Here is a 19,564-nt window from a genome sequence, read left to right as displayed (position 1 = left end):
AAATGTTTGTTATAGCACCAACTATAATAGTTGATGTTAGGAAAATGATATAGAAAATCTATTCTCTATATACATAAAACACACCAGGAAAATATAATATGGGCACATAAATTCTCAAATATTGAGACGAGACCATAGTCCACCCAAAATCCTCCATAATAAATTAATGTATACCATCTGGAATCGTTCTTCGTGATCTTAAAGAAGTAAATATTTTACCAATACAGAAAGGTTCAGACAAAAGTGATCTTAACATTTAATCGAACTATATCCTATACGCATTAACATTTCAAAGATATGTGAGAGACATTTTACAAATAACATTATATATTTTATGTAAACACAGTATATAGTGCACGGCTTCCAGTCTGCTTTTCTTTCAAACCATTATTGTCAGACTAATGAAGCGCATCGAGTAAGCCGTTTTCGAATCCATAAGCTCCGTTTTCGAAGAGTTAGGTTATTAAGCATTCGATAACAGGTGTAATTTCGTCGTTTTCACTTTCAATCAATAATATGAAATATGATCAATATATTTGAAATTTAAAACGAATCATTTTATTATTAAATGGAATATTTTTGATTGGTAATAAATCATCGCAACGCTTGCTCTTCATATTTCAGCAAAATATTGATCACACGTTCTTGGACTTTTGTAACCGGAGACCATCAATAATGCTTATTCGACGTTAACGGTTTAATGAGCCTATCAACAGGCAATTTGCTAGAACATTTATTAATCGATAAATCCAATGATGATTTAACTGTTTGAACAAATTATTGAACATATCCAAGTGTAAATATTCTATGCTTTTGTTAAGCATCCGGAAAGTAGATTTTTTTTCCAGAGATAACGTTTACAATTCGCTGACTGTTACACGTTGTAGACGAAAACAGTTCCTTTTGCAAGTTCCGTGGTTCATCCTGTCCAACGTCAGTATCATGATGTACCTCGTGTTGAACTTTCATTGCCATCTTTGTCTTTGGGATAATGGCTTGTGTATGAACAACGCTAATCTGATTTAGTTATTAACCTCCAATAAATTTAAAGTAATGATCATATGAACTCGTTATTAATATTGGTTCGTCGATGAAAGAGACTGTTTGATTACAATGGAAAAAAGTGTGACGAAATGAAATGTTACCAACATTTTGTCCGCGAATTTCGAAGACAAAAGATAATAATTTTAACGAATGAAAATATTAAACACTGCGGATACAATATTCGTATCAGTGAATGGTGTATCATTAGTTTACATTATCTTGAAAACACTTTTGTCATGTTAAACTCTCATTAACTATTTCTGTTATTTAAAATTGACCAGAAAAAAGACCTTAACATTGACAAAATATGCAGTATTTATTTTAAAACACGCATTTTTAAAAACCAGCTGTTTTGGTCTTGCTTAAATGTAAACATTCTTTTTCGTTCACTAGTTTCGAATTACGTCATTGTGTTGCTTTCACCATAAAGGTGTTAGGTGTTCAATTTCATTTGTATTTAAGGGCTTGCTGAAATGCTATGCTTAACCGTTTTTAATAAGCCGTTTGACGAAATTTAAATTGAAACGAAATATGTTTACATCGGAACAGATCAATAACAAAAAATTTCATATTAGTAATTGGTATACAATAACAAGAGTAATGCGAGGAATAACACTAAAATAATAACAAATACAATTTCCAACTTGCATTATCAAACCATGTTTAAAATGAGAAAGTTATTGGCAAATAAATCATCAAATGATGATGCAATTACATTCATCAACTTGTGTTGCCATGTAATTTTACTTAAGTTTGACTTCACCGTTTGCTCATGGTAATCTTTTTATTCCATTTTCCCACTGACTTCGACAGAAATAATAATGCATAAAATCAACTTTAAACTGAGTTTGTTTGAAATATCTACAAACAAATACTGAAGTATGAACAATACCACGATACATGTTGACTATACAACTCAAATCAAGCGTTTTAGTCGGTAAAAGTTACATAACAATAACGACTCAATATTAAATACAAACCTAATAATATGTATACCTTTTCTTATATACTTGTTTACCAATTAATTATTTAATTTAGATTTCAGTGTTGAGGAAACTAAGCGAATATGATGCCGATGCTATATAGAACTATAGTACTGGTGTTCTGTATCGAATGTACTGTCGTCCTTGGTCAAGGGGGACATGCATACTACGAAGCCAAATACTCGGTCGGCTATACACAAGGTTTGTTAATGCATTGGATGTCACTGGAAGTTGCAAATTTGATGAAAATGAAGGAACAATTGCATTACGATGTATAAGTTTTTACGTTTTTATGATGATAATATGTTAACGACACACTTTTAAATATATTTCTTGTTTCAAAAGCCTTTTTTCCGCATTATTTTAATACGTATTGCTATTGTGGTTGCATAGTGCAAAGGCTCAACAGAAAATTGATAAACATACGCTTATAAAATCTTAAGTCGGTTAAGATGTGTTTTAACAAAATCGCATGGATAGTGAAGTACTTTGTTCTGAATAATACAATACATATTTCATACTTAGAGTATTTCGAAAACCCTCCAAAAAGAATGTTTAAAGCGGCCTTGCATTGGACTATAGTTTTTTTATTCAGATTGACATACTGCACCTTCTCTATTCCAAGTATGCTAAATAGTCGTATAATATATGGTTACAAATGGTATATTGTGCAAAACTTTATGTCAGAATAGTGATATGTTTGTTTTTCCGTAGTAGTTGTATGGCTATAAAGTAATGAGCTGAAATCGCATGAGATTTTATTTTTTAATCTGTTTAACTATTCATTCATCAAATGCATGCAATTGTGTATTATCTTTTTATTACAAGTATATGTTTTTAATGTGAAATACAAACACACATTTTGTTGTGTCCTTTGAACATAAGTACGCATACACCCTCTTAATTCAGTTACATACCGTCATATGCATTCTACTAATGTAATTAAATTGCTGTATATGAGTATGGTACTACAATAATTGAATCTTTACAAAAATCAATTACACTAAACTTATCTATTTTAGAAGACTCCATGAATGGACTCTATGACCAGACTTATGGATACACTCACTATTTGTCATCGACTTCGCCGATTGCAATTGGGTGTGATATCGATAGCAGTGGCCTAATTACGTCTTGTTCGGGAAGCAACGTGTACGTTTGGGCCTATGAGTAAACATTGTCGATATATCATTACAGTACTTAGTGTGGCTAAAAAATATTCGATTTGTTTACTGAATGTTTGTAAGTCTATGTTGCGCCTTTTTGAATTTTAAGGTTTGCCTTTTCGTGATTTGTGTTGCAATCCGATAATTTACAATGTGTTGAAAGCACATTCCCTTAATGTAAATACCGTTTTTCAAACAAACGTATGTATTCAATGCAATCCATTTTTTCCCCTATACATAAATATATATCTAACCAACAGAAAGGCTGCCGATTTGTTTGCTGCGATTTTCCAAACTGCCCAATAAAGAACTATTGTGATTTGGACATATTTCTATAATCAGGATATTTAAAAAAAGGTTAATTACAGAGATCATGAAATTACCAAACTTATATAATAGGGCCATGCACTGTGAAAAGGGTGTTCAGTGCATGTTTGTAAAGTGTCGTCCCAGATTAGCAGTTCGCACAGGCTAATCAGGGACGAAACTTTTCCCTTTTATTATATCTTTCGTTTAAAGAGAGTCTCTTCTTAGCAAAAATCCAGTTTAGGCGGAAACATTACGCACATGCATTTAACCCTCTTTTCACAGAGCACGGCTCATATATATATATATATATATATATATATATATATATATATATATATATATATATATATATATATATATATATATATATATATATATATATATACATATGTATGTATGTATGTATATACAATTGAAACATTTCATTTATTTATTTATTAATTTATTTTGAATACAAAGAATATGTCTTGTTTTTCCCTTCATTTTATATGAACTTACAATAGTTGTTTGTATCGGCGTATTGACTTGGAAATCGTAACTATGTACTTTGTTTATGAGCCCGTGTATTTCCGATTTCAGTTATTTGCGCTCTCAAAGCATGCCGAATATTACTGCGGGGACATTTTCAAACACCACACGATCAATGTATGATACTGTAATTATATTACCAAACACCGGTTTACTGATTATGACTTGTGTTAACCTCGAACAAAATGTATTAGATATATTGAAGTTAAAGATGTAAGATATAATATATTTTTGTGGAATTCTTTGTTACAGTACAATTTACGAATGTGCTAATTTTAAGATGTTCGAAGACAAGACGTTTGAAAACTTGACCATGTTAGAAACGCTGTAAGTATTTATTGAAACTATTTTTTACAACGATAGATATAACGTTTTCGTAAAGTGTTTGAATACGATTGTACTTAAACGCTGCATTTATTGAAAACGTTATAAAATGTGGGTCTACATATGTTAATAAATATAATTCAGTAATAATGCTACATTTGCAGAGTGGTACAGAAAACAGGTCTGAATCATCTTCCCGATTTATCGAAAACAAGTGTTAAGACAGTGTAAGTTTATCTTTTTTTTAATTACGTTCGCGGGATTGCGCCGGACCATGTAAAAACTTGTATATGAATGACAAGAATTTAGTATGTTAACATTATTTCATGTATAATTCTATATATTTCTTTTTGAGTCGTATAAAAACAGTCCTGCCCCTTTATTTAACCGCGTGTCTACGTTTTATATAGTACAAGAACACGTTACTACATTCCAACGGTAGTATGTAGTAAAATACTTTGTCGTGAAACTGTTGGAACTGAAATTATATCTTGATTTTGTGTACGTGATTAAAGCATAATCATTATCTCTATTGTAGAAATTTAGCAGGCAATAATATTACAATTACAACGAACAACCACAGGGGCTGGACCTTCCCGACGACCATAGAACGTCTGTAAGGGGAATTTAATATAAAGAACACTGTATACTTATTTGATAAAACAATGAGGAAATATCGATGACATATTTGTACGAAACAACGGTAGCTCGCCTATTTGCAGACATATGTATTCATAGCAGTTTGAAAGTACATATCTTAGGGAAAACAATTAAAACGCGTTTTAATCTCATCGAACTTATACCAATCATACCCTAAAGGTTTTTATATTTAAACAGCTGGCTTGTTACAACTTGTTTCCATATTACAGGACGTTGGCTGATAACAATCTTCATTGGTTACCTCCCAAAATCGTGTCTGGTCTTAACCTAAGAATGGCGTGAGTATTTATGTATTATTAGAATCCATCGATAATGCTTTGAAGTAAATATGAAACTTTTATTTGTATATTTAAAACGACACATGTATGTACGTACTGGATTTTCTATCATATATACACACAAGAATTATGTCGCCAATGACGATTTGTTTATTAAATTCGTTTTGCTTAACCTTAATTCCACACTTTCCGTCATATTGTTCTTGTTTTGTAGGAGCTTCAGCAAAAACAAGCTATTACAGATACATCCTAACATATTCGGGAATATTTCAGCATTAATGTATCTGTGAGTATTACCATTATTGTCTTGTTAAAAACATACTAACTCTAAAACGGGTTAGATTATGGTAAAAGGCCACAAATCTGGAGATACGAAAAAGCTGACACACAGTAACTTCTTTCGAAATCACAAAGCTTATCAACACTTAACCCATTTATGCCTAGTGTATTCTCTCATCCTTCTAAATTGGATCGACTTATTTCCAAAATTTGGGATGTCTAGTATATTTATTTCTATATTTAGAATATTTCTTACAGGAATCCCTTTAAGCAAACAGCGCAGACCCTGATAAGACGCTGCATGATGCGGCGTCTCATCTGGGTATACGCTGTTTGTCAAGGCTTTTTCTCTAGACGCTAGGCATAAATGGGTTAAAACTAAATATCATAGGTGGATAATTTGAACATCCGGATAACAAACCAGGCATTTTCACATTTTTAAATGGTCATTAATTACTAGTGTGTACTATAAATATTTTTCAGAGGCATGGATGGAAATAACATAACAAGACTATCAAAGAATAGCCTGGCCCCACTTGCAACTTCAGATACATTTATACATCTGTAAGTTAATTGTTTTTTTTATATATTTATCAAGCTTATTATACAAAGAACACAAGCAACATCGTTTCATTTTATCGTAGCGGTAGGTTTTCAACAGTGTTTGCTTTTCTTTTATAACGAAAAAGAAGCTAAACCTGACCGCATACAGACAGTATTTTTCGTGTGCTTTACACATGTGAATACGTTTTAATATAATCATAAAGACGTGGTTTGCTGGATCAAAACCCGAGAATTCTAGAGCTATTACAAAAATACCGATTCTCTAAGTATTTTAAAACACATTGTGATGTTACGTTAAGCTGACACTTTAAATTTGAATTTCTTTAAATTATTGAAGCTTTATTTAGTTACGTAAGTCAAACGATATTGGGATCCTTTTCAGAAATCTGAGCAACAACCAGCTGTCCTACATCCAGCCTGAAACCTTCAGCAATCTCCATGCACTGAAATTGTTGTAAGTTATTTTGCCCCACCTTTATATGAACAATTGCAGACGCTCATTGCACTGTTCATGAGGTAGCGGGTTCGTCATCGACCATATATGATTTGATGCGTTATTTCATCTCGACTTGGAAATGTACAGAGTTTACGTTGTGCAAAGTATATAGAGGATATTTGTTGGATTCGGTGAATTATCGATTTTAATTCACGAGTGATCATAGAAAATTATATTTTCACGACTGGCGCAGCCACGAGTGAAAATATATTTATTTAATGCTTTCCGGTGGTTTATAGAGACATATCAGTGAATTAAAACTGATAATTTCACTGTTTCAAACAGTGAAAATTATCAGTGAGAATTATCGATAATTTTCATTGTTTACTGTGAAATGACGTCATTTTTTGACGAAATGACGTCATTATCCCAGCAAAATTCGTTAGTTAAACTCTTGAACAATGTATATAAACTGTGAAAAAATGCATTAAATAAAAAGAAAATTTGTTGGATTCGGTGGATTATCGACTTTAATGCACTCGTGATCATAGAAAACACATATTTTCACTCGTGGCTGCGCCACTCGTGAAAATATTATTTTCTATGATCACTCGTGAATTTAAATCGATAATCCACCGGATCCAACAAATATCCTCTATATTTTCTATGATCACGAGTGAATTAAAATCAATATTCCACCGAAACCAACTAATTTTCTTTTTATTTTATGCTTTTTGTCACCGTTTATAGACATTGTTAAAGAGTTTAACTAAAGAATTTTGCTGGGATAATAACGTCATTTCGTAAAAAAATGACGTCATTTCACAGTAAACAGTGGAAATTATTAATAATTTTCACTGATAATTTTCATTGTTTGAAACAGTGAAATTATCACTTTTAATTCACTGATATTTCTCTATAAACCACCGGAAAGCATAAAATAAATATTTATACTTTAAATTTGTTAATTGCGATATATATTTGCGAGAATGATAGATCGATATTATTTAAACATGTTGATTATATCAGTTTGTTTTCCTGATGAGGCTTTTAAATAAAAATATGTGTATATGATATTATATTTATTTTACAAATATATTACATAAAATGCATACGCAACTGAACATTCTTCATACTTTCAAACATACTTGCTACTGAGGCCTGACTAATATCTTTCACCTTTAATTCATTTCTGTACAACACAATGCAGTATACTGATACGAATATAATTACATTCACGTAATTGAATCTTTATCAACACATTTCAAATCGATACATGCACATTAATACGTCATGAAAAATAACGCAACATGTCTTTTAGGTGTATTTGATAACAATAGAATATAAGTATTTACAACAACACATCTTTTAACTCATATAACTATTTTTTTTCTAAGAGAGGTCCATCAGAACAGCATGCAAAGTATAACGTGGAACGTGTTCTCGGAAATGCCAGAACTTCTGCATCTGTGAGTACTATTATAAAACTATAAGAGTTTATGTTGGTCCACTTAAATTATATGTGTAAGACTTGCAGTTTATGAGTGGAAACTAAAAATACACCCCATTCATAACCCATGTGCCATTTGGTTCAATGCCAAATCGGTGTGTACATGTATACCATAGACACATTCAAACATTATGTGATACACTCTTCTAAGCATAGTTTCACTTAGTTCGGCTGTTTGATAACGATTGTCCATATCTCACATATATTGGACTGTAACTGCCAGATCTATGGACTTAACTTAATAATAAGGCTTTCATTTATAAGAACGCTTTATAATTCAGGGACCTTCATGCGAACGACATCGTTAATCTCGAAAGCAAATCGTTTGTGAACCTACCATCTTTAATTGAGCTCCGACTTCACTCGCAAAAAAGAGGACTTGCTACGATTGCGTATAACGCCTTTATTAATATCAACGGTAGTCTCAAAGAATTGTAAGTATATGGAAACAATTGCATATCAAAAATTTGTCCAAACGTAGAAACACGTAGTGTAACATAACGTTTTTCTTATTTTTTTCGCAAAAATGTATTTATAATTTTTATTGATGTAACATCACAATATCAAAAAAGAAATTCCAAACACGGCTCTAACATGGTTCAAAATGCCGCGTATGTAGTATATTATCTTGCACATTGACTTTACCTTTACGATTGACGGTATTTATAAAATGTGCTCAAACCTGTAGCAAAGCTAAATGCGCTTTTGAAATCATACGAGTCGTGTTCTAAGAAAACTGGACATAATGCATGTGCGTAAAGTGTCGTCCCAGATTAGCCTGTGCAGTCCGCATAGGCTGATCAGTGACGACACTTTCCGCTTTTATGACATTTTTCGTTAAAATGAAGTCTCTTCTTAGCAAAAATCCCATTTAGGCGGAAAGTGTCGTCCCTGATAAGCCTGTGCGAACTTTACGAACATGCATTATGCCTAGTTTTCTCAGAACGCTACTCATACTATGATGCCTGATAAATGCCACTCGATTTGATGTTTACCTACGTTCATTATTGACAACCAAATCGCAAAATAAACATCGATAACTGAATTATGATTTTGTCGTTAATTACATACTTTTTACTTCAGGTTTGTGAGCAGCAACAGCCTCAAGACGTATCCCCATCCGGTTCTCGAGGAGGCAAACTATCCAAATCTTACCATCATGTAATTGTATTGTTGTCTTATTGAGTTTGTTATTACATTTGTTCAGATTTTATAATGCTACTTCTTTTAAATCAGTACGTGTTAAGACAAATGTGTTACTTGTTGAAATCTACTTATTGTTTTATGTCCGCTGATTAAACTAAGAACAAACTAAAAGGTACGAGCTGTACATCTAACAGGCACGCGGACCATAACTCAATTAAGAATATGACCGAGTTTGGCACGGAGGCTTTTCCAGACAACCAATACTTCCTGCATGCGCAGAAATTCGCCAAGTTCGTCCCATTCTCCGCCACACCCGCAGTGAAAATACTGTACGTATGATTACTGATTAAATAATTGAAATTTATTAAATGTGTTGCTATTTCCATATATCTAAGTGTTATTGGACTTTTCAGAGTATAATAAATAGGATATCATTAATAAACAGAAACTCTAACGGTCATTTAGCCTAGTGTGCAATACTTTGTATTTTTAAATATATGTGCACTTGAAATCGCATCATTGCACGAAATGTTTATGTGTGTTAATTTCCAGGTATTTAAGTTACAATCAGATCACAACGATACGGAAACACGACCTTTGTGAACTAGAGGTGCTGGAGTATTTGTATTTGGAAAACAACCAAATTCGAGATTCTCTAATGGATGATGATTGCTTTGCTTGTCTTGCGAACCTTACCTTCATGTAAATAATATAAAATTTGTGTCTGTTTTGTTTGTAAACGTCCAGCATTCGGAGAGCATAAAACAAATTACATTTTCATACAAGAAAATTCCAAAATTCGAAGGATTCAACGTTTGACATGCAGTAATTAACCTCAGTTGTTATACTTTGTTCATCGTCTTTAACTTATGACACGCTAACAATGATTTTTAAAACTTTCTTTCAAATCACTTATATGAAATGCATTCCATAAGCATAATAATACGTTGCAAATATAATACATCTTCAAAAGTGTGTAAAGTTTGCACAATACAAGTATATTCAATTGTAGACAACTGGACACCAATCTGATACAATATGTTCCAAACGCTTTGAAGTCATCCGCCGTTGTTCCTAAATTGGCAACCCTTCATTTGAGTTACAACAAGTTGACTTTCTTGTCCATTCCATCGTTCTTTAATGTGTCAACACTACAACAACTGTAAGTTCACCCACCTTATTTAACGTATTTATTAAACGTTAATTTGTTTTTAGAAAAATTAAGATGTGTAAAGTTTCGTTGCTTAGTATTGTTTATCATTCCAGTTGCCGTAATTTTCATAAACCTGCTTAATTGTATATTTTTCATCTTGATGTACATATCCAGCAGATGCAATGACCACAGCGTAATTACATTTTTCAGGTATTTAGCCGGAAATTTGATTTTAGCAGTTGAAGATGGTGCCTTTCCATTGCAAATCCAAACAATGTACGAATGATTTTTTGCGCAATAGCTATTTATTAATGTATATTTATACTTTCTACAGTGGACTAATATCAAGTACCTTTTCTGAACATAAGCATTCTCAAACTATGCCAATTTTGTTACGACGTTACGTTAGAGACTTTACAAAAAGACGAAAATTAGCTGACGCGATATTTGTAAAACTACTCTTGTGGACAGTGACATTTGATTACATATTTGATAAGAATGTATTCTTTTTTCTACAGTGACATGAGCAACAACGACTTCCGATTTCTCCACACTGATCCATTTCGCAACCTTTCATCACTGACGTCGTTGAATCTAGATTTGAATGAAATACAGTACATTCCAGAAACGGCCTTCGAAAATTGTAACTCATTGGCAACACTGTAAGTCCTTTACAATAATAGCTATTTGTGAACTGAAAAAAGTCGATTAAATGTATACATCTCAAAAGGTCATCGTACGTGTCCGCGTAAGCATCCAACATATTTGAGTCAGTACATGTATCAAGGGGCAAAAGTATATAAGAAAATAATACATTTGTAACAGTTTACAAAAAAGTAATCATAAAAGCAATAACTGGATATTTTTATTCGGCTGACATTTACACGTATATTAAGGTTAGGGACATTTTTCATAATAATGTACATAACTTTATTATGTTTAGGTCAATTAGCTACAACAACATCGCTCAACTTAAGAAGGTGCATTTCCGGAACTGTCCATTGAGCGGCCATGTAAGCTTCTACTCCAATGACATTGGTTGGATAGAGGACGGAACTTTTGATCATGTCACGTCTATGCTGAGCTTGTGAGTTTCTGACAATACCCAATAAAAGCATGTGAAAGATCATAGATGTAAATAATACATCGACATTTTTTTGGATATGTAAATAGAAATAAATAAAAGATATATTGATAATTTTAGTTCAATATATAAATATATATTAAAAAGAAACAGTATTGAAAAAATGGACAATTGGCCCCACAAAGCCGAAAGCAAAAATGCGCGTTAATAAACAGAAAACATGGCAGATGCTTACGCTGGCGCGATCATGTATGTCTAAGTTTCAACGGATACACTTTCTCCATCTCAGCTACAACTTTGGATGGGATTTATCATGCTTCTTTACTTTTTGCTAAATCAAATGCGTCATATTTAATCAAGGAAGATGACTAAAGCCTCAACATAAACAAAATGATTGACGGACATCTTACATGTACAACATTCATAACGACCAAATGTTCCATATTGAAATGGTGTTTATTTTTTTTATAACAAAACAAAATAATGTATACGTTTAGGAATGCTTACATCCGAATGTATATATTCAAGGTGGCATTACACGTTTCTTTGTTTCACAAAGTTTTATTGCATTCACGAAGCTTCCATTCAAAAGTTGCAGACCTTAAATCTGACAATAACAGTTTATAATAATGATGAAAAGTTTTTAATATATAATCGTCGTTCGAAATCGGTAAAATAATAAAGAATTCGTAACGCTTTTTTTTATTTGTTTACACTATTCGAAACAGGAAAGATTTGTAAGTAAATATATTTAATGAATTTTGTATAAACAAAATTATTTTACGAATCCTCTTTAATACAATACCTTTTCCTTTCATTGAATCACTGTGTTAAATTGAAGGAATCTTGCGAAGAACAAACTAACACGTGTTCCAGGCGGCGGAGATTTCAAAGACCTGAGGATAACATACGATTTAGATCTGTCGTACAATCGCATTAATGTGCTTACCTACCACAGTTTTAACAATTTATCTTGCCAATATTTGTAAGTAATACCTGAAGGTAACTTAAGTGTAGTTCATACAAATTCACTTGTTTTTGTTCTATTTATAAATGATGAATTTTCTGTTTATGGTTTCGTAATTAATTGAACACTGTTAATTTCGTTACAACCTGTTTCAATATTAGCCATTGTGTTCTGAAGTAAATATATATTTGTAACGCGCATATCGATATACAATTTTACTTCCTTGATATCATTTCAGAATCTTAACGGCAAATATGATCACAGAGGTCCAAAGCTATGCTCTTGACGGAGTGACCTTATATTCTCTATCATTTGCAAACAATCCTTTGCGTAAACTTTATGAATATTCCTTCAAAAATTTAAGAGTGGCAGAAAATCTAGATATTGGGAATATGTTCTACTCTATCGTTCCGTCGCTAGCCTTCTACGTCGTTTCAAGTAAAACGTTAACTATGAGTGCTGGAGTCATAGACACAATTGAAACATCTGCATTCGTCAACGTCAACGTCGTGTACCTGTAAGTACATTCAATAAACGCATTTTGTAGTTCTTAAAAGCAGGACTTAAATGTTATTTATTTTCAGATATATATTGTTTGCTCAATAAAATTGTGGTTATATAAAATGTATTGCAAGTTATAACAGCTTATAATTACACGATCAACACTGTATTATTCTTATCTTATAAATGCATCATTGTATCAGCAATCTGTTCAGAACAAGAACATTAAGTTAAAGTACGAGTATCTGCTTTGTCGATAATGACATCTTATGTAGTTTACGTTTCCATTGTCGTCCAGATACAATTCAAAACATATTTCAGATATTTAAATGGAAATAATATAAATAAAGTTCCGAATTCAATTTTCGGAGGAAGATGCGTCATATCAGAAGACTTATTTTTATCCAACAACAATATGACTTATATGGCAGCAAATGCGATGGACAACTCTGCAATCTCTAATTTGCACCTTGATAACAATGCATTTACATCTGTAACACAGGCCATCACCAGCCAGCCATTTAATAAACTGTATGTAATATTTTCCCGTTATTTGATGCATATATTATAGTTCATAAATTAATATTATATTCCGTCTGTTCGCCAGCATGTAATCTGAAAAAAAAAAGTTTATCCAACATTAATTCGGTCATTCGTTGTGAACATTGAATACGAGTATATTCTAGAGGTAATGCTCGTATAATAATAAGATTCGTTGGATAAACTAATGTCTATGCACGTTTTTGTTGTGTTTTCTCTTGATATTCAATCAATTATATTTCTTTTACATTTCCAGATATCTGGAAAACAACAAAATCTACGAAATTCCCACCGGTTTTTTCCTTAACCAGACATCATTGAGGCTTTTAGATATTTCAAGCAATTTCATTACTGTTCTTGAGCCAGGCGTGTTCGCAGATCTACGTGCTCTTCAAGAGCTGTAAGCACTCTTTTGACAGCGTTGACCCTTTCTTTTAAAATTATATCATGCTTTATGTATCAACACCTTTTGCCAAATAACATTTTAGGATTTCTGCTTTTGAATTTCTCCAATTGGGTTTTGAATGAAGATTTTAAGTTGCATCGTAACAGGAAAATGTCTTCAAACAAGCTGAAAACACTGCCGGAGACGTTCTTTGAAGGCTTGTCGAAACTTACGTATTTGTATGCGGCGAATAACGAGATCACCCATCTTCACTCGTTCGGTGCATTAACTTCTCTTCGAGTCATCGACATGTCCAACAATAAGATTGGCACAATCGCAGCTTCAGCTTTTGCAGGAATCAGTGGCGTTTCCTCATTGTAAGTAACTTTAGAACATACAATTGTCTCAAACACAATCGAATGGGTTTATTTGCTTTGGAGGATTTTGCGTTTGATACATTTTTTTCCACTTTTATAAAAATCTGCACTTACTTTTATTATTTTTTCGCTTTTGAGGGACGTGAGAAATTGTAAAAATTATATTGCCAGTATTGGATTAACTTTCGTTAACACGTCTGAAACCATTTCCTTCAGTTACCTTGCGACCAATCCGCTAGAATGTTCATGTCAGCTGGTACAGACATTGGAAGCAGTTACTGACGTTTTGGTGTCGGCAACTTGCAGTCAGAATACAGAGGCTGCCGGTGTCGTCTTTCCTGACTCCATGAACAAAAATCCGAAGTACTATAAGAGCGTCAACGCTTCTGTGTTTGCATGCAGTAAGAACATGTCATAAACCATCTGTTGTTTTTTTAGCATTACGTGATTTTTCTCTTGTTTGTTATATTTCTAAAGAGTTAATTATAAATTGTATTCACTCAAACATGGCGAAAACAAAATTTTAATCCTTTTAAACTAAAGAGAATTGTTTCGTGTTTTATTTCGTCATCCCAAATTTAAAATTGATCCTAGATTAGGCTATTGCTTATATAGAGAATAGTATGTGATTTTTCCAGAGGGGGTAATCACGTGATAGTCAAGATGGCGACGTTTATGCCGAGGAAGGTATTTTTCGCCGTTTCATAACCTTTATTACTTGTATTTATTGTTTGAATGCCGCTCACGTTCCAGTCATATACTTGTAAGCAAGGAAGTTACAAGCGTTTATTTTGTGTTGATATTCGCCCTTTATCTCGACTTTGCTCTCTGCGAAATTTCTTAGCGGGATGACCTAATTAAAGCTCCACTAAGAAAATTTGCGGGGAGTAAAGTCTAGATATAAAGGGAAATTCAATACGAAATAAACGCTAAACAAACGTTTACTGATATGGCTGGAAAGTGAGCGCCATTTAAAAATTAAACAAAAGTAATAAAGGGTATAAAGCGGCGAAACATAACTGTTTGGGCACGGACGTCGCCACCTTGCCTATCACGTGATAACCCCCTCTGAGTTTTGGATAAAAATCAAGTTTATCATGCGAGGAGCCGAGCCGAGCATGATAAACTTGATCTTTATCCAAAAACTCACATAATATTCTATTTATTATATTATTTCCTCCCCTTTTCCGTTAATAAATATCAAATATCGCATTGTTTGACGATTTTGTTTTTCCGTAGTTTTCAAAAACAGATTTCCCAATTTTTGGAAAACCCCAAATCTGATCTTATAATAGCAATAGTATAGACCTCAAGTTTATACGATCGGTGTTATATTATCGATTTTCATCTGGTAATAGGATAAATATTATTGCACCTTATTGTATTGGTAGATTTATGGGAAAAGGTAAAATGTGGTACATGATTTTATATAATATAAATTTATGAATTTGAATAAGTGCATTATGATTCTTGTTTATATTAACAAATTAAGAAATAATTTGTTTTAGGTGCAGCCTCTGTGAGCAGTAGTGACGTAAATGGCACGGAGTTTACAATAGAATGGGAACAGCCAGAATATACGTTCTATCAGACCAATAATTCCGCAACATCCCCTGCCCTGAGTGGAAAAGTGTAGGACTCCGATTTTTGGCATATGGGCCGTGCTATGTGAAAAAGGGGTTAAGTGCATGTGCGTCAAGTGTCGTCCCAGATAAGCCTGTGCAGTTCGCACAGGCTAATCAGGGACGAAACTTTCCGCTTGTATTAAATTTTTCGTTTAAAGAGATTCTCTTTTTAGCAAAAATCCAGTTAAGGCGAAAACTGTCGTCCCTGATTAGCCTGTGCGGACTGCACAGGCTAATCTGGGACGACACTTTACGCACATGCATTAAACCCTCTTTTTACAGAGTTTTTTCACAATAATATGCATATGTTTGTAATATATCGCGCGAATGACATTAAACAATGAGCCTCATTAAAATTTATTATAATATCATATATTAGTTTTCAAATTAAAGTCGATATGCTAAGAGTATTAACATATTCATGCACACATTCTTAAATATGGGAAACCGTAGTTAATTTTGTATAAAATAAATCGATCAATCCTATCGTAAATGATTCTTTAAAATGTCATGTTAATATGTTAAGTCTTCATTATTAATCCACCGTACCTGCTGGTTAGGAATTTGTGTATGCACTCTAACATTTATGTATCAGTATATTGAACGCACAATATTTAATTCAGAAAATATGACGTTGAATGCAGTAGCAGTTTGGCAACAATCATAACAAAATCAGTGGTGGACAACAACGCTACAGTCGGATCTACTAACTTCTCTGTGACGTTTAAAGCTTCCGACGGAGTGGTATCGGGGACACCTTATGAGTGTGCTGTAAGAATAAATATCAGTGGTGTCCTCAGTGCAAAGAGTGACCCTGTAGTGTTTGTCACCCCCGACTCAGGTAACACGTCAAATTGTTTAAAGAAAAAGCAAAAGACTATATAGATTAACATGTTTTATTTGCTTCGTTAATTCTTACGAAAAAAAAAACAAAAAAAACACAAAATTAAAAGTCCCCATTGATTTTCGTATTAAACATCTGAAGACAGTTTTGCAAATAGGGACAGTAGCTTGTTTGAAATTTTACCTAAAACAAGTGAAAATAAATACATATCTTGATCACATCTTCGACTATTTCTTTGATGATTGACCGCAATATGTCGTATTTACCGATTTACTGAATGTTCCGTTTGAATTACAGTTACGCCTGATATAGCAGGGCCCAATGACGTCGAACTTCAGGTCACATATTACGATTTCAGAAAGGCACACACGGATTTCAACAACTTGCATTACCCATATATATCTGATGCTGTCTTTGTGGACAGTCCTTACGGAGCCTGGTTACAAAGCTCAACTTCACCGGCTACTGACACCTTCTCTACGTGGTTTAGAAAAGACACGGTTGGAAATATCAATAAAGAGGTCGATGGGAAGTTAGTTCTCGTCCACCAAAGTGGAAACAACAAAAAGTATGCACACACCTTGTTTTTACCACTATCATAATTTGCATATTCAAACATATATTATGTAATTAAAAAAAATCAAAGTAGTAAGCGTTGTTTGCATTGTAACTGTTGTCATTAATAGTTACCTTCCATTTCATATTAATTCATTTTCGGTGCTTTATTATGTTTTTGTAGGTATTGTGATTGTATTTTCATTTGTATAAATGTGCCACTTTAGTGGATAATTACATCTGTTTTAAGTATCAGGCTGTGTGCCCATAAAACCTGTTAAAACCCCAATTGTTATGTTCATAATGACCGATCCAAGACATGTTATGTGTTACAATAACTGACCCAATGACCCAAGAAGTATTCATTGGAGCCGCTCTCTGTGAAAAAGGGGTTTAATGCATGTGCGTAAAGTGTCGTCCCAGATTAGCCTGTGCAGTTCGCACAGGCTAATTACGGACGACACTCTCTACCTCAACTAGATTTTTGCCAAGAGGAGACTTTTTTTTAAACAAAAAATAACATACAAGCGGAAAGTGTCGTCCCTGATTAGCCCGTGCGGACTGCACAGGCTTATCTGGGACGACACTGTACGCACATGCATTAAACCCATTTTTACAGAGCACCGCACATTTATATTCGTTGCGTTTATGATGTCTGTATTCAAGTGTTGGGAAATTGGCCACTTGCCATATACAGACGACAATTAGATGATATCAATCAATTACTGATGCAACTCGAGTGTCACTTTTTTATATTTCCAGCCTTATCAAATTATCATCGAAAAGCAGTGTTGGTCAAACCTGTCCGACTATGCATTATTGTGTGTAAGAAAATATAATTAAGTTTCGCTAAAATAAGTCTCAAATAGAATTAATGTACAAATATTATTATAGATACTATTCTACATCATTCTTCCCTGTTGATGGTAAAGGTTATGGATCAGAGAATCAATTGGACTGCAATCTACGATACCATAATTTCGGGTAATATAAATAAATTGCGTTCTTGTTGTTGACTTATTGCAATCTATTGTTTCAATTAAATGTTTTTCAAAGGATTTTAGATTCGGTTTACCTAAACGGTCTTAAAAATGTAAACAAACCTATGTTTAAAATCTTAACAATTCTACAATATGCCTTTCATCAGTCAAAACACTAAAGACTTAACGCATTTCAACTACTGCTGAAACAGATAAAACCATATTTTGCATTTAATTTCCAAAAAACGCAGTAAGATTTGAACACAATTGGACATAATAATTAATAGTACATATGTCATACTTAAATGTTATGAATAACACGACGTCATCCTTAAATAATCAGTTTTGTATTACAAACGCACTAGGTTTACGTCAGCGGCGAGGGTTGGCATCGTGTACAGAGGGTCCGAGGTGATCACCCTTGGCGGGGGCGAGGCCATGTGGCTCTTCATTAACAAAGTCAAGATGTTCGAGTTTGTGTCGGATGGGACCATTAAACCATGCTTCAAAATAGATCTGTCTTCTGCTCATCGCAATTGTAACGTTATAAATATATAATATATTACATTAAATATGTATTTTTTCAGATATTAGAAATGTTTACATAATCGTACTATGCAAATAAGACAAAATCACAAACAATAATAGTCGCGTTGTTTTATTGCATATAGCAAGCATGGTATACCTCCAAACCGGATCATTGAATGTCGGCGCCTGCACCGGACTTGTAAAATCAGCAACTCCAATAAACATATCTTTAGAAGTACGTTATTCTTACTTAGTTCATTCGTTAATGCTACTAGACAGTTTTGCATTTTGTCAATTAAAGCCGCCATTTCTATAATACGTACTTTCACATTCTCAATTCGGATATACACAGTGTTTGTGCGTAGCTTTTTTTAAAAATAAAAATGTTCGTCCAAAATAAATTCCCGGTAAATTTGAATTCATCTTAAAATGCATCTAATTTTGTGTTACAATCAAAATGAATAATTGAAAAACATTGTTGATAAATGGTACATAGCGGGTTTGAACACTGTAATTTGTTGACTGTATAGTTTTATTTGTTTACAAAGAAATCTTTCAAAGGTGTTATTTACACGCATTTTTTGCGATTGTTATATTCTATATTTATATGTTAATTATTTTTTTTAACCCATTTATTCCTAGCGTCTAGAAAAAAGGCCTTGGAAAACAGCGTAGACCCAGATGAGACGCCGCAGGATGCGGCGTCTCATCAGGGTCTGCGCTGTTTATTAAAGGAATTTCTGTAACAAATATTCTAAATATAGAAATAAATAAACTAGACATCCCTAATTTTGGAAA

The 19,564-nt window shown here is 33.1% G+C and overlaps 1 protein-coding gene across 3 annotated transcripts in view; it reads left to right on the top strand.

Moving 5' to 3' along the window:
* Positions 1–2,081: 2,081 nt before the first annotated feature.
* LOC127852727 (uncharacterized) overlaps positions 2,082–19,564 on the top strand; it is a 51,351-nt gene continuing 33,868 nt past the window's right edge. For all 3 annotated transcript variants that reach the window (XM_052386698.1, XM_052386690.1, XM_052386682.1), the window contains exons 1-31: positions 2,082–2,228; positions 3,050–3,179; positions 4,082–4,147; positions 4,283–4,357; positions 4,519–4,581; positions 4,893–4,970; positions 5,224–5,292; positions 5,507–5,578; positions 6,055–6,135; positions 6,518–6,589; positions 7,969–8,040; positions 8,363–8,515; positions 9,165–9,242; positions 9,422–9,556; positions 9,780–9,929; positions 10,240–10,389; positions 10,591–10,656; positions 10,899–11,042; positions 11,324–11,467; positions 12,306–12,449; positions 12,670–12,948; positions 13,254–13,463; positions 13,729–13,872; positions 14,025–14,234; positions 14,451–14,635; positions 15,743–15,866; positions 16,483–16,700; positions 17,001–17,271; positions 18,153–18,242; positions 18,604–18,776; positions 18,910–19,001. In XM_052386698.1, coding sequence (XP_052242658.1) covers positions 2,111–2,228; positions 3,050–3,179; positions 4,082–4,147; positions 4,283–4,357; positions 4,519–4,581; positions 4,893–4,970; positions 5,224–5,292; positions 5,507–5,578; positions 6,055–6,135; positions 6,518–6,589; positions 7,969–8,040; positions 8,363–8,515; positions 9,165–9,242; positions 9,422–9,556; positions 9,780–9,929; positions 10,240–10,389; positions 10,591–10,656; positions 10,899–11,042; positions 11,324–11,467; positions 12,306–12,449; positions 12,670–12,948; positions 13,254–13,463; positions 13,729–13,872; positions 14,025–14,234; positions 14,451–14,635; positions 15,743–15,866; positions 16,483–16,700; positions 17,001–17,271; positions 18,153–18,242; positions 18,604–18,776; positions 18,910–19,001 — 4,056 coding nt within the window. In that variant the 5' untranslated portion in view covers positions 2,082–2,110. The remainder of the gene's footprint in view (positions 2,229–3,049; positions 3,180–4,081; positions 4,148–4,282; positions 4,358–4,518; positions 4,582–4,892; positions 4,971–5,223; positions 5,293–5,506; positions 5,579–6,054; positions 6,136–6,517; positions 6,590–7,968; positions 8,041–8,362; positions 8,516–9,164; positions 9,243–9,421; positions 9,557–9,779; positions 9,930–10,239; positions 10,390–10,590; positions 10,657–10,898; positions 11,043–11,323; positions 11,468–12,305; positions 12,450–12,669; positions 12,949–13,253; positions 13,464–13,728; positions 13,873–14,024; positions 14,235–14,450; positions 14,636–15,742; positions 15,867–16,482; positions 16,701–17,000; positions 17,272–18,152; positions 18,243–18,603; positions 18,777–18,909; positions 19,002–19,564) is intronic.

The sequence above is a fragment of the Dreissena polymorpha genome, chromosome 1, assembly GCF_020536995.1.
Source record: "Dreissena polymorpha isolate Duluth1 chromosome 1, UMN_Dpol_1.0, whole genome shotgun sequence".
Taxonomy (NCBI): Eukaryota; Metazoa; Mollusca; class Bivalvia; order Myida; family Dreissenidae; genus Dreissena; species Dreissena polymorpha.
This window is presented reverse-complemented; position numbering and strand designations above follow the sequence as displayed.